A 19,993-nucleotide genomic window follows, 5' to 3' on the forward strand; every position below is an offset into this window, starting at 1 on the left:
AAAATATTTTAAAAAAATAAATAAATGCGCGATCTATAATATACTATATATAATACTTTTGATTTAGTGTTATCTATTAATCGTGTATCAATTCATTTGTGAATTTAACAAAAACATATTCGTTTTATAAATCAATAAATATTATTTTGAGGGTATTTATACCTTTCTATATTTTGATAAATCGAGAAAAAAAACATATGAATTTGAATCGAAAACCTTAAAGTTTACTCTCTCAATTTTATTATTTCAATAAAAATTACGTTTCATTTTATAAATCAATAAATATTATTTTGAGGATATTTATGTCTTTTTATATTTTAATAAATCTAAAAAAAACATATGGATTTATATCTAAGAAACCTTATATTTTACTCTCTCAATTTTATTATTTGAGCAAAAGCTAATTTGGTTCTCATGATAATTTTTAGGGCAAATTATCTCCATGATCACTTTAAAATAGGGTATGTCCTATTTTGGTCACTCCAATTTTTTTTCCCAATTTAGTCACTCTAAATAAGATAATTATGCGAATTAGTAATTACCGTTAAAATTTTTGTTTTCTTTTAACGGATTGTTGATGTGCCACATTAGCACATTAAGTGAATGACGCGTGGCATTTTTCTGTCGACTTTTGACTAAAGCTTAGGGACCTCCCTATAATTAGTCCAAAACATTTTCCCCTTAAACTTTAGTCAAAAGTCAATAAAAATGTCTCATATCAGTCATTCAACGGGCTTGTGTGTCACATCAACAATCCAGTAAAAAAATAAAAATTTTAACAATAATGATTAATTCGCACAATTACCTTATTTACAGTGACCAAAAATAGGACAAATCTTATTTTATAATGGCCATTGATGCCATTAATCTTAAATTTTAATAAATTTATTAAATAATTATTTTCGCCTATATTAAGAATGTGTCATAATCTAATATAGTATATGATATCATGAAATGAATCATCCTTATATTATTTATGCAATTCATGTATGTATTATAATACAATGAAATGTAAGTGAATATAATCCAACCTTATTTGTTCTCAATTTAAATTACGTGAATAGAAGATATTGGTGAGGATATGTTAGAGAAAATATATTTATCATTGGATGCCTCGAGTGTCCTCCTCCAATAGGATTATCAAGAGCTTAGATTCACAAAATATTCTAAGCAAATTTCATGTTTACTTATGGCTAAATAAAATAACGAAGAAATCTACATTAATTTTAAAGATATACGTCACGTCGGATATCGTATTTGAAAAAAAAAACAAAAAACAAAAAAGGGATATGTGAAATACTTTATATTGTCTTTACAATTTTAAGCTAGAAGTTCAAATTAATATTAACTAGCATTTAATGTTTAAGTAGACACATGTTGATAGGAGGATGTAATTGGTATGTTATTCATATTTTGAGAACTCAATTATAATGTTTTAAAGTTTAAGGACTAATTTAAAATTTAGATCATAATTTAGGAACATTTGGTGTAATTAACCTTATTAATAAATTATTGAAAAAAGTAAATGATAAAGGTCTAATTTTATCAATTTTAATCCCCGTACTTTATGAACTTTGAAATTTCAATCCTAATTCAGATGGTATCATAAGGATTTAATTTTTGTTCTCCAACTTGATCATTTTTAGTCCCTATACTTTTCAAACTTTGATTAAAATGATATGACATTTTTGTGGGTCATGAAATGGATTTGATGTCTGCCATTTGAGTTAGATTTCAAGTTTTGAATTTGGATTCCGAAAATAGTGTAAATTGAGTGATAATACACACGTAAATGTAATATTCATGATTATTTCTCAAATCCATGAGTTTATTCGATTCCTATCTAGTAATGAATTTGAAATTCATAAGGAATTTATAAATTTGACAAATTAATACTTCTTATACGTCTCATGTATATACTATATAAAAATACAACTAATTTATTCATAATATATGCATTTCATTCTTACAATTCATATAGTAGATAAAATTCAAACCCAATTTCTTAAATTCATGTTCCCAAATGCAACATTAATGAATTCAACAAATACTGTTCAAGTCAAAACTAAAATCTCAAACTTCAAAAAGTACATAAACTAAAATTAATTAAATTAGAGTATAAGAATTAAATCGTGAACTTATGCATAGCACGAGGACTAATAGTAAAACTTGACCAATAATAAAAGATTTTTTCAAACAAGCTTCACTCTCGAGTCCATACAATGTTTGCCAGGGCCCCAATCTGAAACTATTATAATATGAAGACCTAAAGGCATTAATAGAGCAATACAAGACAAGGACTGAAGTGGGCTTTTGGCAAACAATTGGACCAAAATAGATGACTATGCAAAGCTTGGTCTCCCTATTTTAATTATCCTTATGGGTATTTGTCATACCAAAGTATAACCAAACCTATAATCCAAGAGGCTATAACCCAAATATAATTCAAGCCTTCAAGCACTAGGCTCTGCCAATTGTAGACCCAACAATCATTTGGGATGATCCGTAGCTACCTAAAATCAATAGGATAAACAAGCTGGTTATTTATAAGGTTGAGTAAGAAAAATTGAGAAATTGAAAATCAATTCAAATTAAGTGTTCTGTCTAAAATCAATAGGATCAACAAATTGGTCATTCATAGGGTTGAGTAGAAAAAATTGAGAAATTGAAAATCAATTCAAAACCAAGTGTTCTACCTAAACTCAATAGGACCAATAAATTGGTCGTTAGTAAGGTTGAGTAGGAGAAATCGAAAAATTGAAAATGATCTCAAACCAAGTGTTTTGACATGGGTATTGTTACCAATGCAGGATGACGTGAATTCAAGTATACTAAAACATATTATTCTCTTATTTATGGATTGATAAAAATATTAAAAAAAATAAAATAGAATTGGAGACCTTCCAAACTCACATTTGTTTACAAAAACTTAAAACTCTCTATGTGACTCAACTCACCTTCTTCAAAGTCTTTCTTTTTGTTTCTTTAATTTTTTTTCTCTCTCCAATCTATCTTACTAAATTCAAATAATATCTTAAATAAAACAAAAACAATATTGAACAATAAAAAGGTTATTAAATTCTAATGCATTAATCTATAATTAATTGTGGGTAAAAAGTGTGAATGTGGGAGATTTGAATCATCAAACAAGAGAGCCTCCTAGAGCCATTAATTAAGGGATACAATGAATTTGGATATATAAAAGTCAAAAAAATCATTACAATCTCATTTGGGAATAACAAGAGAAAATAGTTGGGCTTTAATTTCACATTACTATCATGATTAATTATGAAGGATAATAACACTTTTAAAATTCTAGAGTTTCACATTGAGGTGTTGATAATTGGATTAAGTTAAATTCAGATTTGTTTTATGTATAGTATTCGAGGGAGGAGATTAGTAGAGGTCTCTTAACTCTTTTTATAATATTTTCACCTTTAAAAATGATAAAATATTTATTTAATCCTTTCAAAATATACAATTCAATTCCGACTCTTGTAAAATAATTTTTTGATTTCGCCCCTGCATAATATAATATTATATACAGTTGTTTAAATTCAATTTAATTTGAAATATAGTCTTCAAATTTTATTTAAATCCATCCGTATTGTAAATGCTTATTTAATATTTAGTAATTATATATAACTTAATCATCGAAAAACATCCCAAAAACTGACACCTTTATAATTTATCTTCTATCTTGGAGGCCGTTGATCATCTTCAACCCAATTTGCTTTTAGTCCTTTACTAATTACATTATTGAAGAAAAGGAAGAAAGGGATTACACACATAGCAACCAAATCTTGAATAAATATTTTTCGGTAAAAGTATTATGAAAACATTTATACTAAAAGTCAAGTTACATTTTGCACCTTCTACTCAAAAAATAGGTAAATTTTAAAAATTTTATCTATTTTCACTGTTCAAAACTAGTGTGACTGACAAAATAATCAAATAGTTACACATAACATGTAACGTATATTTTATGTTGATATATAGGGACCAATTTTTAACAGTAGAAATGAATAAAATTTTTAATAAAATGACCAATTTACAACAAAATAACTAATTTATCTTCTTTTTTTTCAGTGAAGATAGCAAATTACAATTCCACTTTTGAGTACAAGAACCTTCACTGTGTTTTTCATTGTGCCAATGGCATGATCAACAACATTTAATGTTAAAAACACTAGTGGTGACCTTAAAATATGGAATTTTGTTTTCCTTTTGTTGGTGACGAAATTGATACCTTTTCGAAAAGGCAAGGAACAAATGACAAATATTTCGTTTTCTAAACCTTGTGTGACCTCATAAACACATATGTACATATAGCTCCATATTAGAAGGGTGGGGCAGCAAACAACTGTAAGGTTGTGACATACACGAGCAGCAAACGACAAGTTTACAGAATGCAAATATATGTACATGGGGGTTCTTGTATGTGATACATTATCAGTCAACAAATTTATTTATTAACAATGAATAATCGAATATATTGACATTAAATCATGAGGTGTGGCATGATTGTTCATTGTAACTTACGGAGGATACTTTAGTTTTGGCCAAAAATGAAAGATTTAACTATAATAAATTACAAAATAATTACTCAATTATTTTGTTCTGTCTTCTTTGATCACCAAATATCTAACATAAAAATAAAAATACGTAATTAATTAATAGTTAGATAATCATTTTGTAATTTTTTATAATTGATTGACTAAAAATAAAAAAAAATCATAATTAGATGAATACTAATATAATTTATCCCTAAATTTATAAATATCATAGCATTAAATATAAAATTCAATAGAGTTGAGAGGTGTTGGGTAGAAAAAGGAAAAATGTTATCCACCCCTTATCTTAAAGTTTTGATGAAAGAGATGATGCAAAGATGTTGACCCTTCTCCAGAAGGATGAGAAAAAGGGATTGGTGAAATATGTAATTAGTTCATGTAATTTGATAAAATTTAAGATTTAGTCCTTATATTTTTTCTTTTAAATTTAAAAATCTTAATTCAATTATTTATTGCCATTAATAGATTCTGTTAAAATTTATTAATTTAACTATTTAATTTTTGCCAATTATATAATATGTCGTACGAAGATAACTTTATCAATACATCAATTGACAAAATTAGACAAAAAATACTTAATAATTTTAATATTTAGACTAAAATTTTTAAATCAAAAATAAAAAATAAATCTCCAATTTTATCCGACTATAAACAAATCATTGATGAGTAGGAGCATTTATCATTGACAGATCAGTCATTTGTCCTTTTCTGATTATTATATATATTATTATTTTATTATACCTCATTTTTATCTTTTAATTACAATAGTTTATTTCCAAACTAATTTACACAATTCCACTATAATTAACTTTGCTTATAGGGATTATAAAAATTTAAATGAAATAATTTTCTCATATATATTGTGTTTGATATTGTGATGGTGCATCATGAATCCAAACTTGATCTGGTCTGATTTAATCATAAAAATAATTAATCTAAATTTACCTAACTTTAAATTTAAATATATTTAAACCCAAACTTAAAATGATTTAAATAAATAACTCAAAGTAATCCAAATTTAAATTGACAAAATAACTTGATCCCAAAATCTTAAATCTCAAATCTGAATAACCTAAATCTAAAATATCTTAAATCAAAATAATTTATAAAACTTAAAACTTTATTTTTAATCCTACTAATTCAACCCTAAATCAACTCAATTCATTTAATTAAAAGATCTAACTTTTTAATAAATTAAATGACAATTCCAACTATTTATCTTTTAATCTTATGGCCAAAATCGATTTTTGCTCATGAAAAAATAGTATTTTATCTTTCGGAGAACAATCACAATAAAAAAATTGGTCCATGTTGTCAGCAACAAATATGATAAAAAAGAAAAGAGAGTAAATTATGAACCATGGTTTGTATGGTTGGTAGGCTTGGGTGTTTGATATGCACATATTTTAAACAAATATTCACGTGCTATACTATTCGTTGTCAGCACTAACTCCCACACAATTTGGCTATTGACTATTTTTTTTTACCCCTTATCTCTTTAATTTTTACCCTTTTCTACCTATGGTATTTTCTTTTGCCACATAAAAATTTTACTTTTATACTAAATTGTGACATGGTAACATCAAATGGGCTATCTAAAGTAAAGATGAAGAAAAGAAAGGTCTTTTCCCCAACTTCCATTAACTTAAAAAAGATGATTTTGATCTGTCAAACTCTTCATACAATGAACTACTACTATATACAGCTAGTGTTGGTATTTCACAACTTCTTTTCCCTCCTATAATTGGCTTTAGGGTTAAGTAAACTTTACCTAATTGTCAATGTATAGTACAACCATGCATGTGGACTATATAGTAAATGATGAGCTTTATCATTTGGTGATTTTTTTTTCTTTTGACTCGGTAAAGATATACTCATATCATACACACATTATATTTAAAGGGAGTTGTCAAATAAAATCCTATCACTTATTCCCTTAAAAATTCAAATCTAGGTGGATTCTATGAATAAACAACTCGTGACCACCGAGCCAATCATGAGAGTTCATCTTTTAGTGATAATTAGATGATAAAAATTTGAAGTGCCAAATCTAATTAATTATTTCAGTGATTATACTTAAAGGGTAAAAGGCAAGTAAGGGCATTGACGTTTAGGGACGACGCCAAAATTTTTGTTTTGGGTGGAATAAGATTATAAAATTCGGGAACCAAATCTAAAAATTTAGTATTAAAAAAAGCTTATTTTAAATTATTAATTATTCAAAAGGGCTTAAATTTCAATTTTTTTTCATTTAATCAAAGGCTAAAGGAACTAAATTGAACCTTTTAATTTTTTAAAAGGGCTATAGAGTAATTTGCTCATTTAAACAACGGGGCCAATGCCTTTGTTGGCTTTTCCTAAAAATGATAAATTTTAATTTGGCTTCTTTAGCAATTGTAAATTTATAAGTTAATATAATAATACAATTACATTTTGATCTTAAATTTTACCTTAAAAATGATAAAATTTTAATTTTATCTTTCTAAATTAAATTGTAAATTTACACGCAAATACAACGGTCTAATCGGTATTCTTCTGAAAGCAAAAGACAAATAACAAAAATAATATTAAAATCGTTTATCGAATAGTTAACTGAACTATTGATACAACGACAAATAGTTATTTGTCTATTTTGAAAACAAACCCTATCAAATAGATTCAAAGTTCAAACCATGAATTCTATTTGGACTATCAAACCAATTTACATGCCCTCTATGGCCTTGTATTTTTTTTTTTTTTTAAATTCAAACAAAAGCTTGAAAATTGTCTAGCATACAATACCTCCAATTTCACAATCATTGTCTACCCCATTTGAAGATGGACCATTTATTATACATTTCCTTACTCCACAAATAATTTAACTCAAATTAAGATAGGGAATTTTGTGGTAGGATTTTAATTTTAGTTTATCTTCCACATTCTTCAAAGTGATATTGGACCATTGGGGCAGTGTTCAATATATATCATGTTCATAACTCATCAGCATGGGTGCATTATCACATTACTTGTATATATAGTGACATTTCACAAATTTTATAAGCAAGTTGTCTCAAATATCAATTGGGATCCCTCATTTTGGTATATTATGTCCTCAAGTATGCATTTTTTTTTTGTATTTTATATTTACGGATATAAAAATGAGCACACATGATAATAATACTTGATCAAACGTCAACAGTAAATCATATGTTGGTGTCTTATTAAAAATCTTAAAAATAAATATAAATAAATAATATGTTAATGATTAATTAAATTATTTACATATAGCGCCACATAATTCACTAATAACTTTTTAATTTATGTATCGATAATACATTAAATATAAATATTCATTGTAAAGCATAGGAGGCATCCACTTATATTGTCAAACTAAACTCGTGGTTTATTTTAGATCATAAGCTTGATTTCTAGACATCTCTTATTCTTTTAACTTATAAAAATAATTATATATTAAAAAAAAGCTTTTAAACTATAATGACATATTTAAATAAGTCCTTATAGTATTTTTTTAAATCCAAATAAGCCCCTTTCTTTAATCTATATTAATTAAAACATTTACCTTTAATTATTTGACATTTTTTATGAGATGGAATTTAAATTAATAAATTACATGAAAATTAATTGCTGATTTGGATAGACACATAAGCAAATATATATATATATTTAAATAAACCATTATAGGTAATGTTTTTTTAGTATATAAGTCTAAAACTTTTAATAACATATTAACTACTTATTCTATCATGATAAACTTTTAACATTAAAATTTGATCCCAAAAGTCAACTATGACAATTTAGCATTTGATAGGAGGAGCAGATGAAGAAAATATTATTGAAAAACTTCACACATTATTTAAAGCATCCAACACAAAATTAATAAATTTAAATAGAAATCTCTTATCACTTCACCTATAATCATTTGTTGAAATAATGTTATAAATATATAAATATATATGTATTTTAATATAAAATATTTTCCTTCACTCATATCGTGGATCCAATAAAATCTAGTTTTATAAAATATTTTTTTATGAATTTCACATTAATTATTGTATTTTTAAACATGGCAAAATAAAATACTAGAAAAAGGTAACGCCATGTCGATTAGAGCTGCCAAAATGGAAAAAGGGAAACAGAGATATCTCATTGATAATAATTGAAATATAGACACGACTGACAAAAACGTAAAACAAAAAATGGGAAGCTACCATTCATTTCTATTGTTAAGTACAAATGTGACTGACAAAAAAATTTATACAGTGACATGTCGTGTATCACATGACCTCATATTGATGTGAATATTTAAATTTTTTTTAAAAATCTTAAAATTAAATAAATAATTATAATTACTTAAAAAACACACATTTTTTGTAACACCTCAATACTCGATCCAATCATCTGGTCTGAGTTATAAGGTGTCACATTTGTTGTCGAAGCAACTACATTCGATTTATACTATTAAAAGATTAATTTCAACCAAAACATACATACAATATACAACCGTTTCCAGGTCTTATAAAGCTTATGAAAGCTCTAAAGCTAACTTGAGGCCGAAATAGGACCAAATTGTAAAATTTCAAAATATCGAGTTGACGTCGTGATGTCAGGTGGTTCCTCGTTGTGACACAACATACTGAGTAGGCCTCGCTACAATAATCAAAACTTGATATCACATCGTGGCATGGCAACTTGGTCTCCTCGCGATAACCATCATTCGCAGTCGATGTGACAGATTGTTTCTACGAATTTCTAAATGAAACTTCAACCTGTAATTTCCAATCAACTAATATACACTTTCATACCATATTTTCAGCCAAAACATGCAATCATTATGAATCAAACATGAACAAAACACCTTGATCAATGGTATACCAATGCCACATTGCTTAGTTCAAAATAACCAAACCTTTAAACTATATGCTTAATCATTTAAGCTATGAACATAACAACATTATACATTTCAACCACACATTAAGCTCAATTATCTGTTACATTCATATGTCCAATTCTATATATATCAACATTCTAGTTCAAAAGTTCACCAAAACATATTATTATACCAAAATCAACCCTAATTAGGTACATGCCACTCTTAAAAACAAAAACGTAATTATACAAGTTTTGCTGAATCGAAGATTGCTTCTAGGATGCTCGATTTACTGCTCGAATTGTCGAAAATTTACAATACTTGCACACGGAGAAAAGCAAACCGTATGCTGAGCACATACGCTCAATGGCATTTCCATGATTCAAGACAAATAACACAAGTTTATGCATATGCACATATTACATTCAAAACCTAATCATGCCATTCAAGCAAAATTATTTCATTACGTATAGTCATACATATAACCAATCTTACACACCAATTCCTATACCAATTCATGTCAAAACTACCATTATTACATAACTTACTTATATTCATTTTATACTTCAATTCATCACATAAGTATCAAAGCATAACGTTCATGCAATTCAACAATTAAGGTACCATTCCTTTCTTAATAACCCATTAAATAATAGCATAACATTAATATTTTGTATACACATATTCAATTTCGTACATTCTTTTCGACTAATTTTGAGCCTATTGGCTCTTTCAATATCATTCGACCCCCAAGGCTCGTTTTCGACTCTTTTTGTATTTTGTCACATAAAGCATTCCAATTTTATTTACCATTTCACATACCATTTAATCGATTCATATGTTTATAACCTTATTAACCAGACACAGACTTAGAACGGATACGCAGATCCACCACCCCGAGTTGCGCAGCGACAATGATCTTATACATGTACATACTACAACCCTGGGTTACCCGACAACGATGGTTTCCACATTCTGGTTATTCTGTCACCCGGGGTTGCCCAGGAACAATGACTTTACATGTATAATCTACCGCCTCAAGTTGCCTAGCAATGATGGTTTTCAATCAATATCCTAAATTCCTAACCCTATGGCATGCTAACTATATCTGATTCGACTAGAACAATTAATAGGGTAACCAAATTTCTGATTCATTATATATAGTTCAAATCATAATTGATCATATCCAATTAACCATTAATTCATCAATTCATCATATAATCCAGTATGTTTCAACTCAATTTCATACCAGTTATCATATATCAATAAGATCATACAAATTTTTTTATTCTATTCAATTTAGTCATTGTCTCGATAATCAATCTCAATCGAAGCAATTCAATTAAAAATCAAATAACAACTCAACTCAATGTTATATAATGCAAAATAATAAGAATGTGTAGTAATTAAATTGGTTCCGAATCATAGAAATACAAACCGAATTTTTGAGCTATTCGTTGACGACATTAGGTTTTCCTTTCCCTCTCGATAATTCGGTGTCAACGTTAGCTAAATAAAATTATAAAGCATATAGATATTATCAAATTTCATTCAAATCGAAATCAATCACAATATCAATCATATTTTACAATTTATTTAATTTAGTCCCTAAACCCTAAACAAACATAACTTTCGATCTAAGTTTCGGATTGAAATCCAATTTCACAATTACTCATTAGGGACCTCATATTTTCTATTCTTACTAAAATTTCATAAAAATTTTATATTTTATTCAATTTGGTTCCTAATATAAGAAACTAATAATTAAACTTTATAACTTAATCCTTTTCTTAATCTAAACTTAATTTCTCAATTCAATCGATTTTTTAATCCAATTCAATATCTTTTTAATCCAATTAGTTTGATTTCAACAACATTAATTATAGCTTATAAATTATTATTCTATCCACTATTCTAATATATATATATTTTTACTCATTTTAAAATATGTAAAAAAAAACACATTCTGCACTATAATACAACCCCCCCCTTAAAAAAGTTACCTATGACAACTTTAATCAAGTACATTTGATTAGTTGGTTGATTTGATTGAAAATTAATTAAAAAGGAAGGTTTATATTTTTATCATCGTATCTATGAAACTTTTCTAATACATATGAATCTTCACTGTGGATTTTATTTTATTCTATTGGAAAACTGGAAAATTAATGGAGAAGCAACCCATGTTTTGTTTTATGTTATGTCACCTTATATACTTTGGTTGAATCAACCCACAAGTTGTCTCAATCAAGAATTAACTATATAATAATTGTTTTTTTATTATGTCCTTTTTTAATTACTAAGAGTATAATAATCATTGCACTTGTTTAATCAAACACCATCTTCCAAATTAATCAATCATCACATAATCTATCTTCAATTTTTTTTTATAATTAAGAAAAGCATTTTGATTTATGTGAACATTTTATAAATCAAGAGATGGGGATCGAAAAGAACATTTAAAAAAAATAAAATTAAACCAATGAGTTTTGAATTAAGGGCAAAGATGAGGGGCGAATCAAAACAAAATTTAGGAGGGTGGAATTCAATAATAAATTTTTGAAAGATTAAAACATGATTTTATAGTGATCTTAATGCTCAATTAATTAATGCTTTTAGTTGAGTTAGTCTCACGAGTTAATTGAACATTAAATCATTTAAAAAATTATTAAAAATATCTTTTTATATACAAAATTATATTATGATGAGGGTGTTTTTATTATTTTATACTTTATATAAAGTCAATAAAGACTCAATTATTATGAAATTTGAGTCACTAATGAGCTCCAAGTGACAAATTATCGATTGGTAGATGGATTAATACTCGTCGATGAGTAGAAGAATATAGCTGAGATCAAAATTGATTTGACGGTAAGTATCAAAGACTAAAGAAGAAAACAATTTGGATTTTGGTTCGTAGGTTTGTGACATTTAAATTTATTTCATGAAAAAAAAATGTCTATAAAAGAAAAAGGAGAATGGGAGTTTTCAATTGGTATTGGTAGTGAAAACAAAGAATACCATACAATAGTAATTTTAATAATTTAGTGATTTAAATAAAAAATTTTAAATAATTCAATAACTATTTTATAATTTTTTAAAAATTAAGTGATTAAAACATAAATTTATTAATAATTACAGATGAAATATTTGTGGCACAAATAGATGATAGAAAATGATGAATTTGACAACTTGGCATTTTTTGGCTCCATCATTATTATTATTACAATTTACCCCATTGTCTTATTTTAAATAAAATTTTAGACACAAGCAAGCACTCGATAGTTATCTAACTTTGTCCAAATTCAAAAAAAAAAACCTTAATTTAATTTGTATGATTTGATATTATCATATAATTTTGGGACACTTTAAATTCTAGGCGTGTGAAAAAGGTGATTAGACCTTTGCAACTTGCAATGCTTTTGTTAATTTATATATACATACACACACGGGTGAAATGCTTTTGTCAATTTATATATACATACACACACGGGTGAAGTTATTTTTTTTATAAAAAATAAATTATAATTTTTAAGATAATAAAAATATAATTTTATATTTTTATAATTTTAAAAAATTAAATTAAAATTTTATTATTTTTAGGGGAGTTTAAAGTATTATAATTTGAACTTTGACATGGATTATTCTAGCGATATCCATAACATTGTTATGTCGGATGCAATTTAATTTAAGGTAGTGATTTTCAGATTCTTTTTTTCAAAAACAATCTTAAATTTTAAACTCTAAATTCGAGAGTTATTATTATTTATTTATAATATTATAATTAATTAATATTTAAATAAAATTATTAATATTTTTTTTATAATTCTTTTATTATTTTATTATTCAACTGTAAGGTGAAGGAGTTGTACACTAATAATGCATGAAAAATATGTTTACATATATTCCAATTTTTAGTGTCAAAGAGTGAATGATTGGCTTTGACTTTTAATTACCAATAACTAGAAACTGTAAATTGATTTTACGATATTGTCCCTTTGTTTACATGTTATTACAATTTATTCTATTTTAAAAAATTATAAGTAAAATTATATATAATATTATAATATAAATATTAACAATATGTTAATATGTTGATGTTTAAGTTTAATAAAACATAAAAAATATAATTTACTATATATTAATTAAAAGGTAGATATGTATTTCAAGATTTTTTTGAAAGGGTATTTAAGTAATTAAAAATAATATAGATAGGTCTAAATGAGTTTAACTTAGTCATTTATAAATATAAACGAAAATAAATAAAATTTGTGGCCTCTTTTTCGGATAAGGCTTAAGTAATTGTGTATGGTGTTGATACCATATATGGGACCGGGCAAAGTAAAAAATAGGATAGTCAAAGAAGATATATATATAAATTTAAAATATAAGAAAAAATGTTAAGAAAGGGTTATATTCATTAAAAATTAAATTCAAATATTATATTAGGTTTATAATAATTAAATTTTTTTTAATAATTTCATTATGGAATTTGATCATATCCGGCTCTTTTTGTCACAATGCCTGGAATTACCATAGTCTTTCTCCAACTCATAAATAGAAGGATAATACGTTTCAATGCACTCGAACCCACATCATCCTATATTAATAACAATACTTATGCTAATCGAACTAAGACTCAATTAGCTAATAATTTAAGTTATTAACATATAATGACATATATTAACATTATTGTAATATAAATATATCTATTTAATTAATTAAAATATAATTGAGATATTATACCCATAAAATTAGTGAGATTTAAAGTAACAATGTTACCAAATTTATCATGCAGAATTACAAATTCTATAAAAAGATGTCAATTTATATGAAAAAAAAAATCTATACGAAGCTAAATATATATTATCATATTTTTAGATAATTAACACGAGGGCTAAAATAAAATTTAACAAAATTTAGCAAGGCTTGAGCCCTTGCCATCTCCTCTATTCTTGCCCTTAAATCTAATCCGAGCTTGGTCTGACTTGAACACAATAAATTAAGGATACTAAATGCCAGTTTAGCATTGCTTCTAAGAATTACCTTTGAGAAAAAATATTGTTAAACAAGATGATTTTAAGCTTTTCAAAAGTGCTTTTCAGATAAAAGAAAAGTTCTACGAAAGTATTTTTTTAGCCAAAAGTAGAAACAAAAAATTTTAGTTTTTGCTCAAAAATACATTTTAGTCCAAAAGCACTTATAAGAATTAATGCTAAACAAAGTTTAACCCATTCACTCACTATTGTTTATATTTGATGGAGTTTAGATTTTTTACAATAATGCAAATTGGGACTTGAAGGATGTAATTGGAAACAATATTTTTAAGATGGGGCTTGTGAAACAATACTATAAAGTTTAGCTAAGCTTTAATAATTAATCAAAAAGGCAAAGAAAATAATAATAAATATAATAATAAAAGTCCATGTAAATATTGATTAGATAAGATTGATGATGGTATTTTTCACATGAAAAAAGTGGTTTTACAAAACGTGTCCAATGATAAAAAAAAACGATTTAATAAAATAATAAAATCAAATTCCACTAAGAAAGAATAAAGCAAACGTGCTAATATTTTATTTATAATTAAAAATAAAATCTGTGGGTAGAACTGATGTGAGCGCGTAACGGTGAGGTTATTCATCATTTTAAGTATGATTTGAGTTGGAGTTAAATAGTTATATTTGGTATTAAAATTTTATCATGTTTTTGTAATTCATTAAAAACATAATTTGTGGATAAGTTGTAAAATATATTTTTTTAATAATTAAATTTATTTATTAATTTTTTTAAATTAAGAAGTGGGATCACTACTTTATTTAAAATTTGATTTAATCATTTTTTTAATTTTCAATTTAAAATGTACCAAAATGTTTTCATTTTAAGTAAAAGATAAGATGTCCAAATATTTGAGCTGCAAAAATAAGGGAAATTGTCAATTTGTCAAAATTTAAAAAAAAATCTTGGCCTATTGTTTTTGAAAAATTGATTTATGAATGATTGATTTATATAGTATTGGATGGAATATTTTTAACAAAAAAAATATAAAAGAATATATATCGTTTTTAATTGTCACTTCTTTTGTATTTTGTTGAAAATTTTGGAGCAAAAATTAATATATATTTTTATTAGTGTCATGATTTTAGAATAAAGAATGAAATCTCATGTTCGGGATATTTTACAATCTTTTTGGTGATAAATAAAAGATAAAATTACATCAAATTAAATTGAGCGAAAGTATCGCTAATTTTGTCTTGTTGAAGGAACCCCAAAATTTCATTAGGTGGACATCAAAAACCTGTAAGCTTAACCTCCAGGCTAAACTTAATTTAACTAAACAGTCAGCAACTAGATTACTTTCTTTTACCACTTCCAAATTATCTTTCTGAATTATGGCCATTCTGATACCTTTGTCAAGTAGAACAAAACTATCTAAAATACCCCATAATTCAGCCTAAAAATTTGTATATTTCCCCAAGTAATGATTAAACCCCAAGATCCAATTCTCATACTGATCCCACAACACACCACTAATTGAAGCATTCCCATTATCTCTTGTCACTGCACCATCAGTGAATAAATACATCCACGTTCCATCTAAGGTTTCATGAGAACCAGAAAAATGGCTAATGCATTGATCCCCATAAAGATCACAATTTATGTCTTAGAATATAAATAAATTCTTAATCTTCCAAATTCGCTAAACAAAAAGACCCAAAAGGAAGGCTAAATAATTTTATTTTTATTTTTAGTAATTTTAATTTATTTTACTTAAAATGAAATGAAATAATAATTAATGAATTAAATCCTTGTTTGGTAATATTTCAAGTAGATTTTCAACTCTATTGCTAGTAGTTGAGTGAAACTAATATTTAATCTATTATATTATATTTGTTTAGTTTTCTTCTTTCTTTTTCCCTAACTATTTATTGCATTTGTTGGATTTCAGTTTATTTATTAAAAAAATAGAAATAAAATAATTTAATAGAGAAATGCATTTATTTATTAGTACAAGAAGATACTATAAGCAAATTCTATGAGAAGTAATATTATATTTTGTTAATTAGATAATAAAATAATTTAACATATCTAGAAATATTCTGATAATTTTATTATCAAAAATAATTTTTATATTTCGTAGAAAGAAACACACTCTTAATATAATTTAGTCTATCTATTATTATAACGATATTAGTATGTTTAAATTGATAAAATGATGACATAATCTTTAGAAAACCGTATTTATTGTTTAATTTTGATTTTAGTCCGCTATTATAGTAAAATTTGAGATGGTAACTCTTTACTTCAGTTGCTATCATTTAACTGATGAAGCTGATTTATTGTTATTTTTATTTGATCATATAATTAATTAAGATTACGCGAAAATCAAATCAATCATGTTCAACCAGTAATAGATGTTAATGTTGGTAGAAAGTTTAAAATTGTTTTAAAAAAAGATTGAGGGACTATAATCGAAATTTGACCCTTATTTTTCACTTTCTTCTTTAATAGTCACTTTTTTATTTCTATTTCATCTATCACCACTGATCACTGAAAAGAAAATCAAATCAAATAAATCCCTCACATGGAACCCAAATAATTTCCATTTCCCACTTTTTGTATTTCCTGTTCTTCTTCTTCATCTTCAAGCCCACAATTTTTTTTAACAAAAATCTTATATAGTGATAGTGCAGGCGATGAATCTTTGGTCGGACGATAACACGTCGGTTATGGAATCTTTTATGAACTCGGACATATCTGCTTTATGGCCGCCACCACCACCTCCTCCTCCGCCGCAGCAATCTCAGCCGTCCGTTCCTCTCAACCAAGACTCTCTCCAACAACGTCTCCAAGCTCTTCTCGAAGGTGTTCGTAATTGTTGGACTTACGCTATTTTTTGGCAATCCTCATACGATTACGCCGGCGCCGCCGTGCTCGGCTGGGGAGACGGGTATTACAAAGGGGAAGAAGATAAAGAGAAAGCAAAGTCAAAAGCTTCTTTATCTACAATCGCCGAGCAACAGCATCGTAAAAAGGTTCTCAGAGAACTCAACTCTTTGATTTCCGGTTCAACCGCCACCACTGACGACGCCGTCGATGAAGAAGTCACCGACACCGAATGGTTCTTTTTAGTTTCCATGACCCAATCTTTCGTTAACGGCAACGGACTTCCGGGACAAGCTTTTTTCAATTCATGTCCAGTATGGGTCGCCGGATCGGACCGCTTAGCCAATTCTACGTGTGAAAGAGCGAAACAAGGACGGGTTTTCGGTATACAAACGATAGTTTGTATACCGTTGACGAATGGTGTCGTGGAATTAGGGTCATCGGAATTCATTATCCAAAGCTCCGATCTAGTGAATAAGGTTCGAGCGCTGTTTAATGGAATTGAAGCTGAAACTTGGTCTATGAGCAACAACACTGACGACCCATCATCGTTTTGGATTAGTGATCCAAATAACATTAATAATCAAAATCCTAGTTCTAGTAGTTTAACTGAGAATCCGAGTTCCACTCATGGCGGCTTGAATTTCTACAATTACGGAAATACATTTTCCCATTTGTTGAAACCGGAATCCGGGGAAATATTGAATTTCGGCGAAAGTAAAGGAATCGGGAACGGTAATTTGATTTCTCGGAAGAAGAGATCGCCGAGTAATGAAGAGGGGATGCTTTCTTTTACTTCCGATGTGATGAAATCGGGTGGTGGTGGAGATTCAGATCATTCCGATCTCGAAGTTTCGGTTATTAAAGAAGCAGATAGTGCAAGAGTTACTATTTCCGCGGAACCCGAAAAGAGACCACGAAAACGGGGGAGAAAACCGGCTAACGGAAGAGAAGAGCCTCTGAATCACGTAGAAGCAGAGCGTCAAAGAAGAGAAAAGCTTAACCAAAGGTTTTACGCCTTACGTGCAGTGGTACCAAACGTATCGAAGATGGATAAAGCATCGCTTCTGGGGGATGCTATTTCGTATATTAACGAGCTAAAGATAAAGCTACAGAAGGTGGATTCAATGAAAGAAGAGTTGCATAAACAATTAGAAGAAACCAAGAAAGAAAGTCAGCGAGGAGGCCTCACCACGTCCCACAAATTACTAGAATTGGATATCGACGTTAAGACTATCCGATTAGACGCCATGATTCGAATCCAATCCAATAAAAAGAATCATCCAGCATCACGGTTAATGGCTGCCTTACAAGAGTTAGACCTCGACGTACACCACGCAAGCGTTTCCGTCGTTAACGACTTGATGATACAACAGGTTAATGTGAAGATGGGGAACCGATTTTACAACCAAGAACAACTTAGGATCGCTCTAACATCCAAAGTTGGAGATCCAAGATAGACGATCATCCCACTAGTCTCTTCTCTTAGTAGTGTAATAAGCTCAAATAGGCCTTATTTTTGGTGTTCAATGTTGTAGTGTATGTCATCCATGTATACAGTATATATATATGTTGTTACATAGATTAGAACCTAGATGAAGATCTGGGTTTTGGTACCATGTTGTTCACTTTCAGACATTAATTCTTAGTGTTTGAGATTGTGTGAGCATTGAACATGAAAATTTTACTTCAATTTTGTTTTGTCACCATTTCATATGCATTTGCTGTCGATGGTAGTGTGATGTTTTGGGTACCATTTTTGGTTTGGGCCATTTTGGGTTCACTGTTTTTGACCATGCAATAATTTTTCTTTGCTAAAGAAGGATGTAGACCATTTTTACAAGCCTGATACCCACATGTATGAATGTTTCCAATTTTATATAACATGAAGAGTTTGGATAAAATTAATTTTAGTTTGGATTATTTTTTGTTCGGGTTAATTTAGGTTTTAAATTTATTAATTTTTTTAGGGTTGGATTAATATATTATTTGGTATTTGAATTTGGTACTTAATTGAAACCCCAAGAAATTCGGGTATCAAATAAAAAAAAATCAGCTAGCAAAGTTGACATTGAAGCAAAACGTAACTGCCAAATTGGAAAAAAGAAACTTAGCTATCAAATTGAACATTGAAGCCAAACTTAAGTAGTAAATAATATGTTAAACCCTTTTGAATTTAAATCATTTTGAGTTTACTCAATTTAATGCTTGCTTTGTTTCTATTTACACAATTTCAAGTTCAGTTTATCCGATTTGTTATTCTAGTTTTCAAGTTGGGTCATTCTGAGTTTAGATGTTTGTTGTGTAGATCATTTTGAGTTTAGATTATTTTTTATTTTAATCATTTTTAAGTTCAGATTGGATGGGTTATAATCATTACTTTCTTATAATCAAATAGAATTGGTTTAGACTTGAATTTGAATAAACCATCCAAAATTTTGAACAATTACAATTTCAACTTTTAATATGAAATGATGAAGAAACAATCATATTTTAAAAATATATATATATATAAATACCAACAAGTGTTTGGTACACTAATAAGGCACATTGCACTATTAAGTAAAAAATGCAAATTTTAATATTGAAAACGACATTGTTAAAAGGGACAACCAATAATCCTAAACATAAATGGTGAAACACTAATAAAAATGCCAAAAAAAAA

General features: G+C 27.4%; 1 protein-coding gene across 1 annotated transcript; it reads left to right on the plus strand.

Annotated features, from left to right (window-relative positions):
- Positions 1–16,913: 16,913 nt before the first annotated feature.
- Positions 16,914–19,021, plus strand: LOC107950166 (transcription factor MYC2). Its single transcript, XM_016884954.2, has one exon. It carries the CDS (start codon positions 17,139–17,141, stop codon positions 18,786–18,788), a length of 1,650 nt encoding a protein of 549 aa, XP_016740443.1. The 5' UTR covers positions 16,914–17,138; the 3' UTR covers positions 18,789–19,021.
- Positions 19,022–19,993: the final 972 nt, after the last annotated feature.

The sequence above is a fragment of the Gossypium hirsutum genome, chromosome A03 (assembly GCF_007990345.1).
Source record: "Gossypium hirsutum isolate 1008001.06 chromosome A03, Gossypium_hirsutum_v2.1, whole genome shotgun sequence".
Classification (NCBI taxonomy): Eukaryota; Viridiplantae; Streptophyta; class Magnoliopsida; order Malvales; family Malvaceae; genus Gossypium; species Gossypium hirsutum.

Coding starts and splice junctions, on each gene's coding strand:
- LOC107950166 (XM_016884954.2), top strand. CDS start 17,139: ATGAATCTTTGGTCGGACGATAACACGTCGGTTATGGAATCTTTTATG.